The following is a 26,188-nucleotide window of genomic DNA, read 5'->3' on the forward strand; positions in this document are numbered from 1 at the left end:
TCTCTGGTTTGTTCCCTCTCCGGTAGGGTGGATGTGGTTTCTCTGGTTTGTTCCCTCTCCGGTAGGGTGGATGTGGTTTCTCTGGTTTGTTCCCTCTCCGGTAGGGTGGATGTGGTTTCTCTGGTTTGTTCCCTCTCCGGTAGGGTGGATGTGGTTTCTCTGGTTTGTTCCCTCTCCGGTAGGGTGGATGTGGTTTCTCTGGTTTGTTCCCTCTCCGGTAGGGTGGATGTGGTTTCTCTGGTTTGTTCCCTCTCCGGTAGGGTGGATGTGGGATCAGGGCTGGTTCAGATGGGCTGGAAGTTCTGTTTCATTCAGTAGTTGTCTCTTTTTGGGGGAAGGGGGGCAGAGGATTGTGGGATGTTGGAGGTCATGTTTTCTTTCAGGGAGGGGGTGAGGGGTCAAAGGGGAGAGACTAGGCGGTGGGGGGCGGGTCAAGGGTCATCTCATGCATCCTGTGTCTATCTTGATCATCGTTGTTTGAGGATAGCTCTGTACATAGCGAAGCCCAGGACTGCAAACACGGTTGCCCCCACGCTTGCCCTTAGCCAAAACGTAGAGCTCTTCAGGTCTGCCTGAGCCATGTGCCTGAGAAGAGGGGGGAGGGGAGAAAGAAAGAGAGTGGGGGGATAAAGAAATGAATAAAACAATACAGCCTCGTTTCCAAATCACATGAGGACATGTTGACAAATGACAAACCAAAGTCATGTTCTCTGAGCTTCTTTAACAAATCTCTACAAAAACAGAGGTACAGTCAAACTGTACGATAGTACCAATGTTGTAGTACCAATAAAACCTCTTTACATGATATACTGTCTTCTGAAAATGAGTTAGTCTGTGATAGCCTGGTTAAACCAGACTGAACGCTGCGCTCACCATTGTTTCACGTCCCTAGAATGGGGAGTTCAGTGTTCAGGCTAGTTTAACCAGGTCCGTGATGGGAGCAGTACCACATACACTAACATGTGAGTGGCTGTTACTGGAACATTAGATTTGTTTGGTCAATCTGACAATAACTACTATATATTGGGTGAAAGCCAAAAGGCCAGGAAAGTAAAGGTGGGGCTATGGACAGAAAGCATGAGGGATGGGGAGGAGGTTCTGCTAGGGAAACAGAAACGAGAGAAAAGCCCTACGCCCGGGTCACATTCAATAGGTACACGAGGTGGAAATGAACAAGCATTTTGACTGTACTGATTGAATATAGTGCCTCAGTTTCTAGGTCCACTGAGCACAAGCCTGGCTATAACATACAGTACTAACAGTATGAAACAACAACATGGAGGGAAGACAGGAGGCTGAGAGGGGAGGGAAAGGAGAGGGGAGGGGGAGAAGGAGAGCAGGAGGAGAGGGGAGAAGGAGAGCAGGAGGAGAAGGAGAGAAGGAGAGCAGTTGGAGAAGGAGAGGGGAGAAGGAGAGGGGAGAAGGAGAGAAGGAGAGCAGGAGGAGAGGGGAGAAGGAGAGGGGAGAAGAAGGAGAGAAGGAGAGCAGGAGGAGAGGGGAGAAGGAGGAGAGGGGAGAAGGAGAGCAGGAGGAGAGGGGAGAAGGAGAGCAGGAGGAGAGGGGAGAAGGAGAGCAGGAGGAGAGGGGAGAAGGAGAGCAGGAGGAGAGGGGAGAAGAAGAGCAGGAGGAGAGGGGAGAAGAAGAGCAGGAGGAGAGGGGAGAAGGAGAGGCTCTAGAAGTGAGAGGAATTTCTGAAGTGCAGAGGTTAGCAGAAAGCTCTAACTTATAAATTGCCAAACAGACAATCTCGTGTTCACACTCACATTCTCTCTCTCTCTCTCTCTCTCTCACACACACATTCTCTCACACACACACACACACATTCTCTCTCACACACACACACATTCTCTCTCACACACACACACACACACATTCATTCTCTCTCTCACACACATATTCTCTCTCACACACATATTCATTCTCTCTCACACACACATTCATTCTCTCTCACACACATTCATTCTCTCTCACACACATATTCTCTCTCACACACATATTCTCTCTCACACACACATATTCTCTCACACACACATATTCTCTCTCTCACACACCTATTCTCTCTCTCACACACCTATTCTCTCTCTCACACACCTATTCTCTCTCTCACACACCTATTCTCTCTCTCACACACCTATTCTCTCTCTCACACACCTATTCTCTCTCTCACACACACACACACACTCTCTCACACACACACTCTCTCTCTCACACACTCTCTCTCTCACACACACTCTCTCTCACACACACTCTCTCTCACATACACACACACACACACACACTCTCTCTCTCACACACACACAGCTCAACAACCCATTAATCTTCACAGTGATATCTGACAGACTCCCACAGCAGCAGAAACCATAACCCATTCAAGCAGGTTTAGCAGGAAGAGTCCATTACGGTAGATAGACAACTACCATCCTGCTTAACCATGACATGTACCTCAGAGGAAGAGCAATACCTTCCTCCCACCAGCATACTGCCCAACAAAGCTTCTTCAGCAAGCAGCCATACACAAACCAGACCAACCAGCTATTTGTAGGACTAAGACATCGACCGGTACCTTCAAAAGTAATGATAGATGCCCATTAAAAAGGTAGTTAGTGAGTTCCATCAGGTACACTGGAAAACAGATCAAAGGCTGTTGTTTATTAAAGGTTGAGGCCAAAGTACGTGGATGTGTAGCCCGATGTCTGTAGCCTTCATTATAATCTCTTCATATAATAACGGAGGCTACAGCAATCTCCTCCCCCAACAGTGCTTGCCGTTGCCACATCAACATCCACCATACCTGCATCTACCCAGCCAGTGACAAACAGCTGTCCCTTAGCCCCCAGTTTGTCAGATGCTGTGTTTTACCTGGCCTGGGGCCCATAGGACTAGACAGATGACTCCATGCTGTGTTTTACCTGGCCTGGGGCCCATAGGACTAGACAGATGACTCCATGCTGTGTTTTACCTGGCCTGGGTCCCATAGGACTGGACAGAAGACTCCATGCTATGTTTTACCTGGCCTGGGGCCCATAGGACTAGACAGAAGACTCCATGCTGTGTTTTACCTGGCCTGGGTCAAATAGGACTGGACAGAAGCCTCCATGCTATGTTTTACCTGGCCTGGGGCCCATAGGACTGGACAGAAGACTCCATGCTGTGTTTTACCTGACCTGGGGCCCATAGGACTGGACAGAAGACTCCATGCTGTGTTTTACCTGGCCTGGGGCCCATAGGACTGGACAGAAGACTCCATGCTGTGTTTTACCTGACCTGGGGCCCATAGGACTGGACAGAAGACTCCATGCTGTGTTTTACCTGGCCTGGGGCCCATAGGACTGGACAGAAGACTCCATGCTGTGTTTTACCTGACCTGGGGCCCATAGGACTGGACAGAAGACTCCATGCTGTGTTTTACCTGGCCTGGGGCCCATAGGACTGGACAGAAGACTCCATGCTGTGTTTTACCTGACCTGGGGCCCATAGGACTAGACAGAAGACTCCATGCTGTGTTTTACCTGGCCTGGGGCTCATAGGACTGGACAGAAGACTCCATGAAGATAGACTCCTCTACATTATTGACGGCGTGAACCTGCTGGATCAGACTGCACTCCTCGTCAGCCAACAGATATGCGCCCACATCATGTAACCTTGTACACACACACACACACACGTGCACACAGTAGGGCAGTTCAACGCCAACCCCACACACACCGGGACATGACACCACAGCAGAACGCACCCCACACCTTGCAGCCTCTTGGTCACACACACCACACCTCGCAGCTAAAACATCTTGTCCAATGCGATGGCTGAGTTGGCAACATGTCAGCCAAATAAAAGAAAGGCTTCAATCTTAAGACTGATGGAGATACAGGGTTAGAAAATACTTTATATTCAGGTTGCTCTCCGAATTTGTTGAAATAGGCTACTTTGAGTCATTACATTATATATTTATTTTATATATGGGGTAAATCAAAAACAGCGAAGATTCAAACCAATTAGGTGTTAAATACTACAGTATCTCAGCTAGACAATGTGGGTGTGACCGCCTTCAATAACTTCTGTATTAGTGGCATGCCATTTCTGGTGTGTTAATTCTCCCAAGGTTAAACAGGCATTGACAAAGGAGTTACCATGTAACACAATAGTGTTATAACAGGCATGCCTGGGACCCCAGAAGCCATTGTAAACTTAGTAGGAACCATTGTAACCCTCCCAAACCATACCAATACATACAGTAACCTACACTGTCACACAACACACCCTCTATTGTACAAGCATATACAAGCACAATGAAATGTCAACCCTGCAATGGTGAGCCACCACGAGCCATCCAAACCCTGCACATCATAAACCACACACACACACACACACTCAAACCACAAGCACTAGCCTAGTTCCCATACTTCCCAATGCTCAAAACAGACTGCTGATTTGAGTGGAGCCTATGCATAGCCATCCATAGGGGGGCGGTGGCGAGCTGAAGACCAAGGCAAGCCTATTGGAAGATGAGACAGACAGCGTCTAGACCAGGCCTGGGCAACTCCAGTCCCCGGGGTCTGATTGGTGGCACACTTTGACCTCAGTCCCAGCTAACACACCTGACTCCAATAATCACATAAACATGATCTTCAGTTTTGAATGCTATTAGTTTAAATCAGCTGTGTTTGCTAGGGATGGGGGAAAGTGTGACACCAGTCAGGCCCCCTAGGACTGGAATTGCCCAGGCCTGGTCGAGACAGACAGACAGCGTCGAGACAGACAGACAGCGTCGAGACAGACAGACAGACAGAGACAGACAGACAGCGTGGAGACAGACGGTGCATGCAACTAACAAGAAGTAAACACATGCAACAGGAACAAAAAGAGGGGCAGCCAGAAACATGTGTATGAACACCTATAGGATGAAAACAAGAAAACACCACAACGGAAACACAATGAAATGGGATCCATACAGTGCAAAATCACTTTGTAACCAATGGAAGAAAAACATTTGTCATACAAATTAAAATGTATTTTTAGTAAAAAATAAAGTTTAAACCACAAGAGAAGCAGGATTGTAGATAAGATAGTCTAATAAAGTGTGTAGATGAATGGTGAATTAGGTTGTGATAACACTCGGGCTGCAGTATGAGCCACGTTTGAGAGTGAACTTAGGGCCTAACATAGGACCTTATATAGGCTAACTGTATCTTGTGGGTGTAAACTTACAATGTGAGAATCACTCCACAACCAATCAAACCTCCAAACTGAAATCATCATAGAAATCAAACCGTGCACATCTCTGGCGGTGGAAACAGTTCAATGTCAAAGAAAACTAAAAAAGATAGACATTTAGAAAATGCAATTTGAAACAAATATCAACATCTACTTCGTGAAGAGGAGAATAACCAGCCAGTCAACCCAAGCTGACTTCTATGAGGCTTTCAGTTTCACCAACAGCTTCAGTGGGGCGAAATGTAACCAAAACAGAAAGATCTGCAAGGTGACGTTTCTCCCTCACTCACTATGCAAATTAGTCTTTAGTACAGATTTACAGTTTGCATATCCACTTAACATGATAGAAACACCATTCTTAAGCGAAAGGGCCATGTTGGCTTCAACATCCACTTGTACGCTCAACTCTCGAAAGATGAACGACTTGCCAAGCAACTTCGACACTTTTTATATCTTAAAAATCCATGCATTAGTTACTTGATGATAGACTGCACCGTGTTGGTATAGGAGGGTAATCTACCCACAACCCATCACCAACTAGACACGTTAACAGACTGCACACATGCATCTTCAGGTCAGACTGGCTCAAACGGAAAGCAACACAACCACACGGTGGGGTCGACCACACCACACGGTTACCTCCCTGGCTAGCACCACAGGTGTTAGATGATGGTGCAGTGTGGCAGATAATTGGGTAAAGCGCTGTGTCACGGTGGTGAGAGCAGAGTGGGAGTGCTGTGTGAGGCTGTAGCAGAGATGAGGAAGACACCATCACAATCACATTACAACTAGGCCACCTTACAGCAGACCTCTAGTATTACGTTACCTTACAGCAGACCTCTAGTATTACGTTACCTTACAGCAGACCTCTAGTATTACGTTACCTTACAGCAGACCTCTAGTATTACGTTACCTTACAGCAGACCTCTAGTATTATGTTACCTTACAGCAGACCTCTAGTATTACGTTACCTTACAGCAGACCTCTAGTATTATGTTACCTTAGCCCAGGGGTTCCCAAACCTTTTCACTCGGGGCCCCTTCCAACATCATGTCTATTTCTATGGGCACAAGCACTGTTCATGACACAAACTGTTCACACCTCTCTTGTTGGTGGAGAGAATTTTGCAAGTTTAAAGCTTATTTCCTGCAATTCCAAAAAATGTGTCAGTGTTCAAAGAACATTGTGCCGTTTTAAAGCACATTTTCTTGCAATTCTATACATTTTGCCATGTCTAATGTGTATTTTTGTGATATTTGAGTGGCATTTTTTTTTTTAAACAATATCTATGGGCAAAAAACCCCTCAATAAAAACACATCTGACATGGGCTAGTTGATCTGGATATTTCTGACAAGTTATAAATAGCTCTAAGTTATGCAATGACTAACATGACAAGAGGAACTGACGACGCACTACCCAATATTTAAAATGTACCTTGTGCATTCTACTATTACAACTTTGAAGAGTGAGTTTAAAGCCGGACTGAGTTCCTTTATTTTTGGATCACTACCTTAGCCTACAGTGTTTCCCCAGTATTTATTTAGCAGCGGCGTACCGCCACTAAACTGTTGCCGCGGTGCACCACCACTGCTAAGCTGTTCCCGCCACACAAAAACAAATATATTTATATATATACATATTTACATACACACACACACACAGTTGAAGTCGGAAGTTTACATACACTTAGGTTGGAGTCATTAAAACTCGTTTTTCATCCACTCCACAGATTCCTATAGTTTGAGCAAGTCGGTTAGGACACAAGTAATTTCCCCAACAATTGTTTACAGACCGATTATTTCACTGTATCACAATTCCAGTGGGTCAGAAGTTTACATGCACTAAGTTGACTGTGCCTTTAAACAGCTTGGAAAATTCCAGAAAATGATGTCATGGCTTTAGAAGCTTCTGATAGGCTAATTGACATAATTTGAGTCAATTGGAGGTGTACCTGTGGATGTATTTCAAGGCCTACCTTCAAACTCAGTGCCTCTTTGCTTGACATCATGGGAAAATCAAAAGAAATCAGCCAAGACCTCAGAAAAAAATTGTAGACCTCCACAAGTCTGGTTCATCCTTGGGAGCAATTTCCAAAAGCCTGAAGGTACCACGTTCATCTGTACAAACAATAGTACGCCAGTATAAACACCATGGGACCACGTAGCCGTCATACCGCTCAGGAAGGAAACGCGTTCTGTCTCCTAGAGATGAACATACTTTGGTGCGAAAAACGCAAATCAATCCAAGAACAGCAAAGGACCTTGTGAAGACGCTGGAGGAAACAGGTACAAAAGTATCTATATCCACAGTAAAACAAGTCCTATATCGACATAACCTGAAAGGCTGCTCAGCAAGGAAGAAGCCACTGCTCCAAAACCGCCATAAAAAGCCAGACTACGGTTTGCAACTGCACATGGGGACAAAGATCGTACTTTTTGGAGAAATGTCCTCTGGTCTGATGAAACAAAAATAGAACTGTTTGGCTATAATGACCATCGTTATGTTTGGAGGAAAAAGGGGGAGGCTTGCTAGCCGAAGAACACCATCCCAACCGTGAAGCACGAGGGTGGCAGCATCATGTTGTGGAGATGCTTTGCTGCAGGAGGGACTGGTGCCCTTCGCAAAATAGATGGCATCATGAGGCAGGAAAATGATGTGGATATATTGAAGCAACATCTCAAGACATCAGTCTGGAAGTTAAAGCTTGGTCGCAAATGGGTCTTCCAAATGACCCCAAGCATACTTCCAAAGTTGTGGCAAAATGGTTTAAGGACAACAAAGTCAAGGTATTGGAGTGGCCATCACAAAGCCCTGACCTCAATCCCATAGAAAATTTGTGGGCAGAACTGAAAAAGCGTGTGCGAGCAAGGAGGCCTACAAACCTGACTCAGTTACACCAGCTCGGTGAAGAGGAATGGGCAAAATTCACCCAACCTATTGTGGGAAGCTTGTGGAAGGCAATGCTAATGCTTGTGGAAGGCAAAGGTAACGCTACCAAATACTAATTGAGTGTATGTAAACTTCTGACCTACTGGGAATGTGATGAAAGAAATAAAAGCTGAAATAAATCACTCTACTAATATTCTGACATTTCAAATAAAGTGGTGATCCTAACTAACCTAAGACAGGGAATTTTTACTAGGATTAAATGTCAGGAATTGTGAAAAACGAAATGTATTAAACTCAGTGCACCCCCTTCCACGACCTTTGACACCAGTGAAAAAAATAAACAAATCGAGGGGAAACACTGGCTGCATTGGACTGAGCTCACTTGTTGTAAGAGAGATAGGGACAGAGAGATAGGGACAGAGAGATAGGGACAGAAGCAGCTTGGACAATCCACTTGATTGAGTTAAAAGCAAATAAGGAGAGCAAATAAATGGAGTCTTGAAACCTTCTTGTCAACTCTATAGCCGATATGAGTACTTGGAATACAGTCTTATAAACCCACCCATACAATCATATGAAATTCAATGGAGATGTACAAATCAGGCCCAGAGATCGAAATAAGATCTCAGAATTTCAACTTTTTTCCAGTTTTCCGTTGTGGATATGCAGTGTAAACCTGACTATGAGGAAGCATTGAGGGAGAAGAGGAGAAAAACCTTCACCCAGGTTAGAAAGCTAGGGTCCCCCCTCCCGCCTCATAGGGGCATCGGAGAGAGAGAGAGAGGGGACAGGCTGTTAAACACTACAGTATTTACAGTATGGACCTGTTCAGAACAACACTGTAGAATTTGGCCTTTATATTTGTCAGTAGCTGGGACCGGAGGATGTTCTGACAGATGCAGAAGGTGCACCTGTTGCAGGTACACATGCAGCGGAGCTTGGCGTGGCTGAGGAGACACAATCACAACACACGCACGCACATACAAACACACAAAAGACCAAGTCAGATCCACATTCGTACACATTTCCATGGAAACATCACCGTGGGATGGCAGAACCCTGAAAGACAGACCCTGTTCTAGCACCAGATGGGGGGGGGGGGGGGCTTGGACTTTGGCTGACTGAGTTATGATACAATAACTCCATCATTAACAAAGGCAAAGAAGATTGGTTATTACTTTACTAAGTACAGTAATACAGAGAAAGTGGTAAGAACTAAGTACTGAGCATTATGAAAGTTACATATCTTGAGGAACATTCTTCACATACATGGCATTTTTAAGTATGTCTAATTTTGGCCTCTTCCTCAACATCAAAACAAAAGGAGACAAATGTCCTCTGTAATAACATACAGGAGGAGACAAATGTCCTCTGTAATAACATACAGGAGGAGACAAATGTCCTCTGTAATAACATACAGGAGGAGACAAATGTCCTCTGTAATAACATACAGGAGGAGACAAATGTCCTCTGTAATAACATACAGGAGGAGACAAATGTCCTCTGTAATAACATACAGGAGGAGACAAATGTCCTCTGTAATAATATACAGGAGACAAATGTCCTCTTTAATAACATACACCTTTCATTAAGTGGTAATACCACAATCATCCTTAGGTAAAAGAGTGGAAAAGCCACAGAGAATGAAGGAAATAGTGGCAAAGTGATGAGAAAATTCAGGGTAATTCAATAAAAACAGCTAACCCGTCTCAGAATCTCCAGATTGACCATTAAAAATACATGGAACTAAACCATTAAAATCTTCCCTGTTGGCCTGGGTTATATAGCATGAGTCACTCTGACCTACAATCTGCAGCCGGAGCCGGTACTGAAACAGTCCATACCAAATACCCAATGACTGCAGAATAATAGTAGTGCCCTATCTACATAAAGAACTCTGTTCACTATCAAGAGATGTCTGAAACAGGTGAAGTACTGTAGTGTATAGAGCAGAACCTGCTGATTATTTCTGTCAAAAGATTTCCATCCTAGAGTCCTGTCATTTGAAGAGCTAGGGCCTGGATTCTTAGCTATAGGCCTCTATGCCTTGGGAAAGCCAATGCTTTTAACATGAGATAACTGGAGTTCTTCCTCGTAAAGCTGAGATTTAAGGCTCAATTAAATAGACATTAATCTAAACCAATGGCTAATCTCTTAAATGAAGTACAAGACTAACTCTACCTCTCAGAGAATGAATGGCTAAGACTGTCAACTAGTCAATAACACACATTCAGTACAGCTGACTGGGGAGACTTCCTTCAAGGCCAAAGGATTTTCAGTGGATGACCTTCGTTTTGGGACTTCAAATGGCCTAGTCATTATCTTACAGTTCAACTTACCGTACCACAACACATTGACAGTGGCCAACGGTAAGGAAGTGAAATAAAACAGCACCTAAAATATCTCCCCCTGTCAGGAAGAAGCAGCTTAATGTAGGACTAGAGAGACATGGAGGACAATGGGGGGCTGGGGTCACCCCTGCCCATATACAGGGGATCAATAGAAAGCCAGGGGTGTCTGGAGACATCATACAGGACTTAACGAGGTCACAGAGGGCTGCCTGGAGGAAAAGACAACGGGGTGACGGAAGTCAGAGGATGGGATTAGGACCACTATGGTCTTTGAGGGGACTATACTCACGGGTACATGGCCATGGTGGTGAGTTTGGTGTAGAGGTCTTTGTTGGGGGCGTCCACTGTGTTGCAGGTCCAGGGTTGGGGCGGGTGCAGCTTGTTCTTGCGGCAGAAGTCCAGCGGGGTCAGGCTGTAGTGCTGGCGCGCCTCGTGCAGGTCCGACTTGGAGGCGATCATCATGCACGGCGTCTTGCTGTCCATGAAGTATTGCTGTCATAGGTCAAAAGGTTCACGTTCAGAGGTTAGTTATAAGAACAAGACGAGATAAGGATTGTTGAGATCATAACATTTTGGTAAACAGTTGCAGAAGGTGAAAAGCTGAAAGCTGAGAAGTCCCTCTATTCCAGTGTAGTGACTCAAGGACCAGGGCCCATATTCACAAAGCGGCTCAAGCGGAGTGCTGATCTAGGATCAGTTTTGCCTTTTAGATCATAACGAATAGGATTATATGGACAGGGGGAGACCTGATCTAAGATCAGTCATCCTACTATAGACATGTGGCCCAGGACTAAACTAAGGACTGATGGATTTGATACAGTTTGTCAGTTACAGTGAGGGAAAAAAGTATTTGATCCCCTGCTGATTTTGTACGTTTGCCCACTGACAAAGAAATGATCAGTCTATAATTTTAATGGAAGGTTTATTTGAACAGTGAGAGACAGAATATCAACAAAAAAATCCAGAAAAACGCATGTCAAAAATGTTATGAATTGATTTGCATTTTAATGAGGGAAATAAGTATTTGACCCCTCTGCAAAACATGACTTAGTACTTGGTGGCAAAACCCTTGTTGGCAATCACAGAGGTCAGACGTTTCTTGTAGGTGGCCACCAGCTTTGCACACATCTCAGGAGGGATTTTGTTCCACTCCTCTTTGCAGATCTTCTTCAAGTCATTAAGGTTTCGAGGCTGACGTTTGGCAACTCGAACCTTCAGCTCCCTCCACAGATTTTCTATGGGATTAAGGTCTGGAGACTGGCTAGGCCACTCCTGGACCTTAATGTGCTTCTTCTTGAGCCACTCCTTTGTTGCCTTGGCCGTGTGTTTTGGGTCATTGTCATGCTGGAATACCCATCCACGACCCATTTTCAATACCCTGGCTGAGGGAAGGAGGTTTTCACCCAAGATTTGACGGTACATGGCCCCGTCCATCGTCCCTTTGATGCGGTGAAGTTGTCCTGTCCCCTTAGCAGAAAAACACCCCCAAAGCATAATGTTTCCACCTCCATGTTTGACAGTGGGGATGGTTTCTTGGGGTCATAGGCAGCATTCCTCCTCCTCCAAACATGGCAAGTTGAGTTGATGCCAAAGAACTCCATTTTGGTCTCATCTGACCACAACACGTTCACCCAGTTGTCCTCTGAATCATTCAGATGTTCATTGGCAAACTTCAGACGGGCATGTATATGTGCTTTCTTGAGCAGGGGGACCTTGCGGGCGCTGCAGGATTTCAGTCCTTCACGGCGTAGTGTGTTACCAATTGTTTTCTTGGTGACTATGGTCCCAGCTGCCTTGAGATCATTGACAAGATCCTCCTGTGTAGTTCTGGGCTGATTCCTCACCGTTCTCATGATCATTGCAACTCCACGAGGTGAGATCTTGCATGGAGCCCCAGGCTGAGGGAGATTGACAGTTCTTTTGTGTTTCTTCCATTTGCGAATAATCGCAGAAACTGTTGTCACCTTCTCACCAAGCTGCTTGGCGATGGTCTTGTAGCCCATTCCAGCCTTGTGTAGGTCTACAATCCTGTCCCTGACATCCTTGGAGAGCTCTTTGGTCTTGGCCATGGTGGAGAGTTTGGAATCTGATTGATTGATTGCTTCTGTGGACAGGTATCTTTTATACAGGTAAGAAACTGAGATTAGGAGCACTCCCTTTAAGAGTGTGCTCCTAATCTCAGTTCGTTACCTGTATGAAAGACACCTGGGAGCCAGAAATCTTTCTGATTGAGAAGGGGTCAAATACTTATTTCCCTCATTAAAATGCAAATCAATTTATAACATTTTTGACATGCGTTTTTCTGGATTTTTTTGTTGTTATTCTGTCTCTCACTGTTCAAATAAACCTACCATTAAAATTATAGACTGATCATTTCTTTGTCAGTGGGCAAACGTACAAAATCAGCAGGGGATCAAATACTTTTTTCCTTCACTGTAGGTACAGTACACACCTTGTAGACCTTGGCACAGTACTCAAAGGAGCGCGGGTTGTTGACATCATACACCAGACAGACCACGTCACACGCCAGGTCCTCCTCTGAGAGGAAGTCAAAGTCTGGCATCACCTCATGAAGCTACAGGGAGGCAAAAGAGGAGAGAAGAGAAGAGTGAAGCGGGGAGAAGAGGAGAGAGGGGTGAAGAGGGGAGAGGGAAGAAGGGGGAAATAGCTAAGACCGTTCAATGTCAAAGTTTCAGCAGAAAGGCCTCTCTCAGGACCAGTCTTGTTCTATAGTATGGAACTCGACAGGTGATTAACATTCATTGAGTAGCACTGAACATATTAGTTTCCAAAACATATGAGGGGAAAACACTCATAATTTACTGCTAGACAGCTGGACACACATAAAACACAGTATTATAGATTATACAACTGGGCAGAAAGCATGACACGGGGAGAGAGATGCACAGCCTCACCAGTAAGTACTTCTCCTGGCCGTAGACATACGTGGTGTTGATGGAGTAAAACGATTTATGGTCTTCTTTGATCTTCCGCTGTTTCTGTTAAGTAACGCAGAAACACACATTCACCACTCCAAACTGATACAACAGTACCTTTTATTCCTCACTGCTAAATAGTTAAGTTTGTATAATAATAATACTACTAATAATAATAATAATAATAGATAGTTTGCTATGTCTTAAGAGTTAGTAACACAGTAACAGACCCGTGTCACCCTGGCTACTTAAGAGTATCTATGAAACAGAACTGTGTGCTTAGCAGGTAGCAGTGTGCCTTCGATGGAAAAGCCAGGATCATGTTCATTAGGCACCAAAATGAGGAAAAAAACTGAATGAAACAGGGAGGGACTACCTGAATTTGTCCAATAAGAAAAAAAACATATTTGTTGCATTGCAAAACATTTTGCTGGGGTGTGCCATAACGAATACACCCCAGTTGATCGGTAGCTCCAGGGACTCACCAGCAGGTTGCGACCCAGGAAGGCCTGCAGGAAGCTGGTCTTGCCACTCCCCCTGGCTCCCAGAATGTTGCAGCGGAACACGCTGCGCTGCGTCTGCTTCTTCTGCAGGTCGATGCGCTTGTTACGGGTCACTGAGGGAGGAGAGACGGGTCAGGAACAAGGACACGAGATATACAGATGCATGTGCGCACACACACACACACACACAACTCTAGTGACTGTAGATTCAGAGTAACTCACCACTAATTAGGTTTCAAATGTGCAAACAGAGAGACCACAATAATTAACACCAATACATGACAAGCATATAAACCTAGTCACGCACGCTCACATTACCTGTGATGGCTGCTGCCTGGGACTCCTGCTCACAGATGATTGAGTAGCCAAGGTAGCCCAGGTACTCCAAGCAGCGCTGCACATCCAGGTACGTCGTTAACCTGGCCAATCAGACAATTGAAAGCCTGTTAGTGTGTGTGTGTCTGTGGGGGGCTTTGGTACACATCTACAGTAGCATATGAAAGTGAAGAAATTTGAGTTTCAGCAAAGCGCTGTATAACTGCATTACCAAATCATTCAAGTTAGACAGAGGTAACAGGTAGTGGAGTCCAGGTATACTGGCCTAACTCACGTCCACTGTGACAGGTAACCCTGGTAGGTGATCCAGCCCTGGTCGTTGGTACACACTGTGTTGTTGACGTCGGGACCCCAGGGCATGTAGGGAAACACTTTGAACAGGTCCTTTACTTCCTCTGGAGACAAGGCACAGTCTCTGTCCTGAAAAACACACACACACACACACACACACACACACACACACACACACACACACACACACACACACACACACGAGTTAGGACCACTGTTCTAAAAATATGCTAGCTTTGTGTAGAGTTGCAACATTCCGGTAACTTTCCCAAAAGCCGGTTGGAGGATTCCCTTCCTGCTTATTCCCTCCTGATTCCGGGAAACTACCAACTGGGACTTTGGGAAAACCTGTGAATGTTTGTCTGTGAGGCAGAAGGTAAGACAACAGTAGGAGGAGTTATGTCATCCTAGACTTACTTTGTCGTGCTTGTCAAAGACACTCTGGAGGAAGAGGTACGCGTTGTGGTTGAGCTCGGTGGTGCAGTCAGCAGGTATTTTTAGCCTGGCACGGACAAGAGAACATTCCGGATTAATCTCATTAAAAGTGCTATGGCTAAACTGGCATTGTTCAAAAGGCTCACCCTGGGAAAGACCTAGTGCTACTTGCAAGTCATAAGTAGTGTAAGATGCACCCACAGACAGCTTGATGGATCAGTAGGTTTCATCAACGTTAACATCTTTGACACCGTGTAAAGAAAGTGAGAGCCTGCAGAGCAGATGTCCTTTATCTGCTATTGACTGAAACTGAATTGGGCTCAGAGAGTCATTGTTATGCTCGTCCAGCCTTACATAAAACAGGTGTATATTTCCCTCTTTCTGCCCAGAGGTAAGAGTTGCCCATACGTACGGCAGGGTTGTGTTCTGTAGGCGCGAAATGGAAGAAAGCGCTCAAACACAGAGTGAAAGTTATTACTATCTACACCTGTCCAGAACAGGTCGTTTTTGTTTTCCGCTGTAAAGCGTTTTACTACGATGTGCCCTAATGTACACGACGCTGGTCCAGGGGGGTTCAAGTGTCCACTCACAGGGGGAACAGGTATTCCTGGTGAAGCTCCAAGTCGTCGTCGTACCCGAACCTCCGCAGCACCGTCCAGGTGGTCTCGTGACGCCCCCTCTGGATAAAAAGCGTGTGCAGGAACAAGAACCCTAGTGGCCAATCAGGACGAAGAATGGACACACGTCAGAGATACACCCAGACACAACGTTAGAGATGGACACAGTACACTGGTAAAGGGTTATTAAATATGTTATTCATGCATGACCTTTAGTGAAGGTTACAGAAGAGAGTACAAGGGAGAGTGGGCAGAGAATAGAGAGATTTAATGAGAGATGGAAAGAGAGATTGAATGAGGGAGATGGAGAGAGATTGAATGAGAGTGATGGAGAAAGAATAGGAGAGAGATGGAGAGAGAATAGGAGAGATTGAATGAGAGAGATGAATAGAGAGATTGAATGAGAAATATGGATAGAGAATAGATAGATATTGAATGAGAGAGAATAGAGCAAGTGAATGAAAGAAGGGAAGGCCTACAGTGTGGTTAGTCTCACCTTTGAGCGTGAGTCCGTTGTCCTTGACTCCGTCCGTCATGTTCTTCCTCACCACGTTCTTGACATCCTCTAAGGCCTGGGGCGCCAGGGGCATGTTGAAACACGTCCTCTACCAGACACACAACACACCATGTGTCACCCACACAGAACTACTATACCCACACAGAACTACTATACCCACACAGAACTACTATACCCACACAGAACTACTATACCCACACAGAACTACTATACCCACACAGAACTACTATACCCACACAGAACTACTATACCCACACAGAACTCGAGTGAAGAATGAAAGCCTACACACGGCACAATGCTGCATCCAAGTGCTTCAACAATAAATCACTCAACACACATCCCCTAAACACAACTGAACATACGCCTGGTGAGACCAAAATGGGCAAGAACCAGTCTATTCCAACATATCTGACACAGCTACTAATGTAACGTGGCTTGGGATATTTGAAATCATAAGCAGATATGTATAAAGCTTTGCACAATTTACTAGGACAGAAGATGCTCTGAAAGGGTTTCTAAATCAACCACCTATCTGCAGGCTACCAGTGAACCCACTAACAACATATCCCTCCCTGTCTCTTCCACTCAAGTTCAAATAAACTGCCATTGGAAAACAAAGTAAATCAGGTTATTTCACTTCAGCCAGATCAAGCACACAAGCCTGCAGCTACAGCCAAGAAAGGTTTTCCCACAAGGTTTATTTTCCCACAGTGAGGCTCCAACCTGGAAGAAGTTGAGTTCTTTGTCGTTGAGGATGCCATCGTTGTCCAGGTCCGACACTTTGAAGATGCGAGTTAGAGACTTGATACAAGACGGCTTCATCTGAAAAAACACAAAGTATACATTTGAAATATGTAAAATATGATATTTTTGGAGAGCTAAAAAGTAGATGTTGCCTGTGTACCCATGGTAGCGCTAGGAAACTTTTTGATTGCGTAACCTGACCAGGAAAAGTATTTCCTGATCAGACTACATAGTTAGGGTAGCTAGGGACCTAGAGTTTTCCCTCTGCCCTCCTCACCTCCTTCTCCTCTGGGCAGTACAGGGGTCCTGTAGGGTGGAGCACGGCCTTCTGGGCATAGTAGAACAGCTCTGAGATGTTCTTCAGGTTTTTGGCAGAGCACTGAGAAACACAAAGATACAGTAACCTCAAAACCAGCTAGAACAATACACTGACAAACACATAGATACAGTAACCTCAAAACCAGCTAGAACAATACACTGACAAACACAAAGATACAGTAACCTCAAAACCAGCTAGAACAATACACTGACAAACACAAAGATACAGTAACCTCAAAACCAGCTAGAACAATACACTGACAAACACAGATACAGTAACCTCAAAACCAGCTAGAACAATACACTGACAAACACAAAGATACAGTAACCTCAAAACCAGCTAGAACAATACACTGACAAACACAAAGATACAGTAACCTCAAAACCAGCTAGAACAATACACTGACAAACACAAAGATACAGTAACCTCAAAACCAGCTAGAACAATACACTGACAAACACAAAGATACAGTAACCTCAAAACCAGGTGGAACAATACACAGAGAAAAAGACCCCTGCTGTGGTAGGCGTCACTGCAGTCCCTGGTTCGAATCCAGGCTGCATCACATCCGGCCGTGATTGGGATTCCCACTTGTGGACAATTGGCCCAGCGTCATCCGGGTTTGGCCGGGGTCGGCCGTCATTGTAAATATTAATTTGTTCTGAACTGACTTGCCTAGTTAAATAAAGGTTACATTTACAAAGCTAAAACCAATTGTGTTACAGAGCATTATGGGTACTGTAGGACATCAGTGTTGAAATGTTGAAATAAAGGGTTAAGCCGGCATTTCATTGTACGGTGTAAACCATGTGTATGACAAACCTGACTAACCTGACTTCTTTAACTACTTGGTTATACACATCAAATGGTTCTCAATCAGCTTGAGTTGTTGCATTTACGTGCATTGCAGATTTATGGTGCTTCAGTGAAAAAACACTCAAGCTGCAAGACCAACCTCTTAGTGGTCTAAATGAGGTCATGGAAAGCAGAACGTCATCTCTCAATGTGAAACTAGGGTCCAGAAACAGCCAGGCTATAAACACTAGTGGCGTTGCCATGACAAGGGGCTAATTCCACACAGGGGGGAAGAGAGTGTACAGATGTTAAATATGTAGAGACGGAACAGTGTTGCATCACGTACAAGTACCCATGAACCTTGTGCAGTACAACTGCATAACGGATCCTGACCAGGTTGTCACTTTAACACATCTGACTGTGTGTGTGTGTGTGTGTGTTCCAACACGTCGTCCCCTCCACCTCTACTACTTTTATCCTGTAACTAATCTAGCCAGAGAGGACATGTGACTGGGCTGTCACATGAGACCAATGGAAGAGTAATGTAGCCAACCACTTTCCTCCATGATAGAAGTGCGTCTCAGCACACAGTGCACACACTCAGTAGAACGACACAGAGGGGTCATGTTCATTAGACACAAAATAAAATAAAAAAACGGACTGAAAAAGGCTAATTTACTATGTGGACTTGGCTAATAAACGCTTATTTTTATTTTACGTTGCAAAATGTTTTATGTTGTGTGCCATAATGAATACTGCCAGGGTCTCTGCAGCAGAAAGACAGACTAATATACCAGCCATCAGATAACATTCTAACTGGAATCAGGAGTTAGCTGAAACATTAGGAGTCTCCCAGCCCAGGGCCAGCAGACAACCTACATCACAAGGTCAATGCATCAATTAGATGTTTTACGCCGTTTTCAGCTGTTTGGATTTCAGAACCGGGATAGAATATGAAACCATTGTTGATCAAAGTTCTACAGGCCTGAATTCAATTAATCAGATGATCAGAGAGCCTTTAAATACATTTCTAGTGCTTTTATACCATTTTGATTGAGCCTCAACTCAAGTGTAACACAACTTTCATTAGCCTAGCTATATGGTCATTCTCAATGTACTCTTGCTAGGCACTCGTCAGTTTAGCCCCAAAATGGCAGCGATAAACAGAGTCACCAGTCAGTGTTCTCTTACCTCCACGCAGGTCTCAATGTCAGAGTACTGGTTCATGATGGGCAGGATGGTCTCCATACTGCTGTGTTCTACCAGGTCTGACTTATTCCCCACCAGGATCAGTGGTACCCTGCAACAACATCTTATATAATATATGCCATAAAAAAAAAATCTGTATGGGTTGCCCCAGCGGGAATCGAACCGACAACCCTTGGCATTGTAAGCTCAAATCTCTACCAACTGAACCACACAGGACCACATCATAACAACATCATTATGACATCTTTACAACCTCATTATAATAACATTACAACTTCAGACCAGTATCTTATTTTGGCTGAGAAAAACAGCCATTCATTCAAAAGGAAGGTGAATGTCATTGTCATTACCATTGGAGGAGGCACAGTTAGGGCTCTGAGAAAATAATCATGAGAATTCATTGTCTGAGAAAGTCTCAAAAAGGAATATTTTGTCCTCAGGGGTTCTAGACTCCAATAGATTGTCAGTGTCACCTAACAGAACAAACCTTCAAGCTACAGTATGTTATACTAAACTCTAACAGTAATCCAGGCATCCTTGACACCGGATCCTATTAAATAAATCCAGGCTCAATTCAAGACAACGTTATCTGGCTGTCTGCCGGAACACACAAAGCAGAATAAAATATAAGGTCCTTTAAAACCTACTGTATGTAAAATATAGTGTTCTATATGGAAAATAAACATGTGATTCTAGGTGACAACATGAGGCTAAAAACATTAGGACTGTTTTCCTCAGGAAATATAGTCCACTTCATGTTCTGTTTCCTTGCCACGATACCTCAGGGTATCACGATACTGGTATTGTGACAACCCTAAAATCAATGTTGTCTGGCTGTCTGCCGCCATACAAACTGACTTTCAACATACTGTATAATGGTACATTAAATCAACAACAGGAGACAGAGGGGGCTGCAATTCAACTTACAGCTAAGAGGTGACAACAATGTCCATGACCTTCTGCTTCCCATATGGAAAACTGATCCATCGTATCAGTCTTTTTTTATTTGACCCCTTTTTCCTCGCCAATTTTATCTTGTCTCATCGCTGCAACTCCCATACGGACTCGGAAGAGGCGAAGGTCGAGAGCCGTGCGTTCTCCAAAACACAACCCAACCAAGCCGCACTGCTTCTTGACACAACGCCCACTTAACCCGGAAGCCAGTCACACCAATCGTGTCAGCGTGCACTGCGCCCAGCCCGCCACAGGAGTCGCTAGAGCGGACATCCCTGCCGGCCAAATCCTCCCCTAACCCGGACGACGCTGGGCAGATTGTGCCCCGCCCCATGGGTCTCCCGGTCGCGGCTGGCTGCGACAGAGCCTGGACTCGAACCAGGATCTCTAGTGGCACAGCGATGCAGTGCCTTAGACCACTGCACCGCTCGGCAAGCCGTATCACACGGTCTTTCATTATATAGCCATTATTCATTCAGTAACCTTTCCTCCATTATCACATTGATATGGAGTAGGTTACACAAACAGGTACAAGGTAGTGTACTTTCCCTTGTCTATGACATAACTGGTCCATATAGCAGGCTGGTCTTATAATGAATGACATGTAATTGAAATGACTTGACACCTGTTTCAATCTACTAAGTGAAATGTGGCAAAGCTGTCAAACACTACACCACCACTTCAGGTGTTGGAGCAGTCTTTTCCACATCCACTGGGGATTTAGTAGCAGACTGTATACCCCCACTGTCCCTGAACAAGGGGAGGCACACACACATGCAGACACCACATGCACACTGCACACACACCTGCTATCCTTGTCCGTCCTGTCGTTTATGAGGGGAATCCAATGGCTTGTCACCTAGGAGAGAGAAAACACATATCAAACCCTGTTACAGCTGCAAGGCCAAGACTCAGGCCTGCCCTGCGCACTCTTTAATTCAATATGGCCGACATGGTGAACAGAGTTAACAACGGGCAGGCAGTGGGCTGTTACTAAATCAAGACATCTGAATGTCAGTTATTCGTCAGAGAGAATGCTTGGTTTATAAACTGACCTTCTCAATGGACTTCTTGTTGTTGACTGAGTAAACTATGCAAATAACATTTGCCTGTAAAAAAGAGAGACAATGTTATTCTACCTTGGTGGGGATAGATGTTTACTTTATGGGGATAATACAGGGTTAAAATGGTATTCTACCAACCTTCGATATTTCTTGATACAACTGCTCGTCTGACTGTTCTGCTTCTACAGACACAAGACAACATCAAAAGACAGTATGATATTGTCTTGTCAATCTGACACGTCTCCTACTCCACTGTCGTAAGTACGGTCAGTAGAACACAGTTTCCAGTCATAACATGCATAGACTGAATCCCTGGTCTGAAAAATAACAGTCTGTCTGTAGGGGCAGTCTAGTAACACTGAACAGTGTTCAATATTAAACATTCAGTGTTGATTGATGTTCAGGCTGTATGGTCTGTGGTGTTACCTGAGTAGTCCACTATGTGTGTGGGGACTCTCTCTGGCGTTACGTCTGCTGGGATGGTGATCTCCTCCGCTCGAAGGGGAACGTCGTCAGGGAACTCCTCGCTGACCAATGACATGATCAGAGACGTCTTCCCCACTTTGGCTGTGGAGACGAGAAGACAAGTGTGTGAGTCAGACAGAAGCATCAGTGTGTGATTGCAATCAGGATAGCCTGATTCCAGATCGGTTTGTGCTGTCTTGCCAACTCCTATGGTCATGTGACAGTGACAATGACCATAAGAGTTGGCGAGACGGCACAAACAGATCTGGAACCAGGCTACAATGAGGAGATACTCCCTGTGATGGAGATCATCTCACACAGGGAGACATCATTAATTGAGCTTTAGTGTCACCGCTCAACATTGTACCATACAATGTGCAGGTTTCAAGTTAATGTCACGTGCACAAGTACAGTGCCATGCCGTTCTTGCCAGTTCTAACCCCAACAATGCAGTAATCAATATCAACGTAGAACTAAAAATAACAAGGTAGAGCACAAACATGAGTTATAGAAATAAGAACAAGATGAAGTAAGTATGCTATATACATGGTCCGTTCCAATAGCATATTTACAATGTGCAGAGATACTGATAGAGGTATATATGTATAGGGGTAATGTGACTAAGCATCAGGAGATATGATAAAAAGAGTAGCATATATGATGAATGTCTGTGAGTGCATAGAGTCAGTATAAATGTGTGTGTATGCTGTGTGTGTGAGAAAATGAAGCTTTTGTGTGTGTGTGTGTGTGTGTGTGTTTAGAGTCCTGTGAGAGCGCATAGACAAAGTCAACGCCGATAGTCCATGAGGCCATTTTGTTAGCTATTTAGCAGTCTTATGGCTTAGGGAAAAAAGCCCTTCAGGAGCCTGTTGGTGTCAGACTTGATGCACAGGTACCGCTTGCCTTGCGAAAGTAGAGAGAACAGTCTATGGCTTGGGTGGTTGGAGTCTTCAACGATTTTCCGGGCCTTCCTTTGACACAGCCTGATATAAAGGTCCTGAATGACAGTGATGTACTGGCCTGTCCACACCACCCTCTGTAGCGCCATGCGATCGAGGGCGGTACTGTTGCCATACCAAGCAGTGATGCAGCCAGTCAAGATGCTCTCGATGGTGCAGCTGTAGAACTTTGAGGCTTTGAAGGCCAATGTCAAACCTTCCCAGCCTCCTGAGGGGGAAGAAGTCGCGCCTTCTTCATGACAGTGCACGTGTGTGTCAGCCATTTTAAGTTCTGAGTGATTTGCACACTGAAGAACTTGCCGCTTGCGACCAGCTCCACTGCAGCCCCAGGGATGTGGATGGGGGAGTGCTCGCCCCCTCCCCCGTTTCCTGTAGTCCAAGATCAGCTCCTTGGTCTTACTGACGTTGAGGGAGAGGTTGTTGCTCCGGAACCACACTGTCATGTCACTGACATCCTCCCTGTAGGCTGTCTTATCGTCGCTGGTGATCAGGTCTACCACCGTTGTGCCGTCAGCAAACTTGATGGTGTTGGAGTCATGCGCGGAGTACAGGACGGAACTAAGCGCACACACCCCTGTGGGGACCCCGTGTTGAGGATCAGCGTGGCAGAGGTGATGTTGCCTACCCTCATCACCTAGGAGTGGCCCGTCAGGAAGTCCAGGATCCAGTTGCAGAGGGAAGTGTTCAGTCCCAGGGTCCTAAGCTTGGTGACGAGTTTGGAGGGGACAATGGTGTTGAACGCTGAGCTGTTGTCAATGAACAGCATTCTCACATAGGTATTCCTCTTATCTAGGTGGGTGAGGGCAGTGTAGAATGCAATTGAGATTGTGTCGGCTACAGATCTGCATACATTACAGACTGTTAGACTGATGTGTTAAGTGACTGAAGTGTGAAGATAAGAGCAGCTGGCAAGAATGAACAGGTACTAGTTAAGTGTTGGAGTGTCTTATTAAATTCCATGACTTGATTGAATCCTGGCTGTGCACTTGATTGATAGTGCACAGCCAGGGGACAGAGGGCTGCAGATACTAACAGAGAGTTGCAGTTCTGATACGTTTTAACATGCATCCTTTTTTCCTACCATAACCATTGATCTAACACCAATTGAGGGGTTTTATCAAGCCGGGTTCAATTTGCCTGCAATAGCTTTCACCCATATTATGTTGAGTCAGATCAGTGAATGGGCTCCTGCTTCAAGGGCGGTAGGACAATTCATCGGGTTCAAGAACAGGGGCAGCCTCTGCAGGTGTGTGGAAAGGACTTGTATCCATGGACACTTGAGCTGTGTTTACAGTCTGGCTGCCCAATTCTGGTCCTTTTACACTACTACTTGGTCTTTTGACCAATCAGATCAGCTCCTTTTCCAGTAATTGGGAAAAAGATCAGTAGTGGGCTGTCTGTGTAAATGCATCCTTGGTTGCTGAGTGATATCACCAACGTTAGCATACACACGTATGGTTTTGGCTGCCCTCTCAAGGGACCTGTCAGCAACGCCAAAGAGAATGTGTCTATGAGAATGTGTCAATGTAGGTCAGCCAGCCAGTTGCATCTGATAAATAGATGTGAGTGAAGAACACAGGGCAGAAAGGACAACCAGCGTGTTGTCACAAGTTCCTTTAAAGGTCTCAATTCTATCACATCCTACCCACGTTACTACAAAATGTGATCATTGACAATAGTCGCTCTCAAAACAAATGTAAATGGCATACCTTAAAAATTGATGCATTGTGGATATGGGAGAAGATGAATGTAAATGAAATAGGGCCCGAATTTGCAAAGCGCACTAGATGTGGCTATGGGAGAAGTGTATTGTGGAGGCCAAAAGCTGCAAAGTGGCCAAATAAAATACACAGAACTGAGCAGAACCTGATTTCTACTGGTTCCATTGAATAAAATGTCAAGCTGACACAGTGTGCACGAGGACAGATCCATAGTGCAAAGCGCATGCAGGGTTGAGTGAGTGTTCTATTGATACGATCCTAACCTACATTACTAGCTAAATACTGTGGCTAGAAGTTACACCAAACATAGTTTAAATAACTATAGCTACTGTGTGCGTATTACTAAGTGAACAAACCAACAGTCTTTATTAACTAACCAATCACATTTGACTGCGGCATTTGCTAGTTAGCTAGGTATTTTGTTGGCTAAACGTCTTCACAATGTCACATTGAATCAGTTCGATGCGATGGTATTCTTCGTTGTGCGGTCATTCAAAACACAACCTAGTTGTACATTCGTATATACAGTGTATTTTGATTAATTGAATGTATTCGCGGAGTTAAGCTAGCTAGCTAATTACTGTGTAGGCATCAAGCGCCAGCTATATTTAATGAATCAGCCACTTACGTTCCCCAACGAGTAATATCCTCACGTCCTTCCTCATATTTGCAACTGTTTTTTTATTCACAAATCAATAAAGTCTTTGTTCTTTCATAAATATCTATTATTTGATGGCGCCTATAGCAGTTTATCTAATGCCAGGCCTGCGCAGTTTAGACTGCGCTGTCAAACTGTGTTCGGCGCCTCTTTCTTTGTAGGACAAAACGGACGGAGGAATTTCTCCGTTAATTCGTTATCTTTTCTCTCGCTTCTTGTACAATTGAAGTTCCACGCTTAACAGCGATGCACATTCTTGTAAATGACATAATTGTTTAAAACGCTATATTCCTTTATTTTCTGTACTTTCATGACATTATGCACGAAATATTTCAGACGCACACCTCCTCCAGCTGACCTCCAATACCCGGCAACTACGGCAAGCAGTAGCAGACAAACACTGTCGAAACATAATAGACAACGCATCTGCTACCCTCTAGCGCTCATGTGGTGACATTGGCTTGGAATTCAAATGTAGTGGCGTGATTTGATTGTATTGTGAAATGATAGGGGAGGCAGGGATTCAATTGCTCTTAACTCAGAAGACGCTGCGGGCTCGAATTGAGGGTGTATGTGAGGGTATGTATGGCATACCCTTTGTTAAAGAAAAGGGCTAAAACATACCCTTCTAATACATACTGTTATTATATATTATCACAGTTTTTATTAGTAATCACAGTTGGTATTAGATATTATTTCAGTTGATATTAAGCTCATCTGCGTGCACGTTGTCCTCACCAGGGTCTTGACCTGACTGCAGTTGGGCGTCATAACCGACTTCAGTGGGAAAATGATCACCTTCGATGGCCACTGGAGAAGTGTGCTCTTCATGGATGAATCCCGGCAGACAACATGTATGGCATCTTGTGGGCTAGCGGATTGCTGATGTCAACGTTGTGAATAGAGTGCCCCATGGTGGCGGTGGGGTTATGATTTGGGCAGGCATAAGCTACGGACAATGAACACAATTACATTTTATCGACTGCATAGAGACTCCGTGACGAGATCCTGGCCCATTGTCGTGCCATTCATCCGCCGCCATCACCTTAAGTTTCAGCATGATAATGGACGGCCTCATGTCGCAAGAATCTGTACACAATTACTGGAATCAAAAAAAAACTTCTTCCATGGCCTGCATACTCTCCAACCATGTCACTAATTGAGCATGTTTGGGATTGCTCTGGATCGACAGCGTGTTCCAGTTCCCGCCAGT

General features: G+C 44.8%; 1 protein-coding gene across 2 annotated transcripts; it reads right to left on the bottom strand.

The window, feature by feature from the left end:
- On the bottom strand, positions 1-26,053 carry LOC120043828 (mitochondrial Rho GTPase 1-A). Of its 2 annotated transcripts, XM_038988423.1 has the most exons (19): positions 24,946-26,053; positions 21,599-21,739; positions 21,311-21,354; positions 21,164-21,217; positions 20,915-20,967; positions 19,137-19,245; positions 17,109-17,210; positions 16,811-16,909; positions 16,067-16,175; positions 15,544-15,664; positions 14,936-15,020; positions 14,502-14,647; positions 14,210-14,310; positions 13,874-14,004; positions 13,368-13,451; positions 12,905-13,027; positions 10,742-10,944; positions 8,926-9,048; positions 1-585 (listed from the first exon to the last, which is right to left on the bottom strand). In XM_038988423.1, the coding sequence occupies exons 1-19, from the start codon at positions 24,980-24,982 to the stop codon at positions 468-470; spliced, it is 1,983 nt and encodes a 660-aa protein (XP_038844351.1). In that variant the 5' UTR covers positions 24,983-26,053; the 3' UTR covers positions 1-467. The 2 variants fall into 2 exon arrangements, with proteins under 2 accessions (XP_038844351.1, XP_038844352.1); XM_038988424.1 differs by lacking the exon at positions 8,926-9,048 and having other exon boundaries at positions 24,946-25,523.
- Between the last annotated feature and the right edge of the window lie 135 nt (positions 26,054-26,188).

This window comes from Salvelinus namaycush, chromosome 3 (assembly GCF_016432855.1).
Source record: "Salvelinus namaycush isolate Seneca chromosome 3, SaNama_1.0, whole genome shotgun sequence".
Classification (NCBI taxonomy): Eukaryota; Metazoa; Chordata; class Actinopteri; order Salmoniformes; family Salmonidae; genus Salvelinus; species Salvelinus namaycush.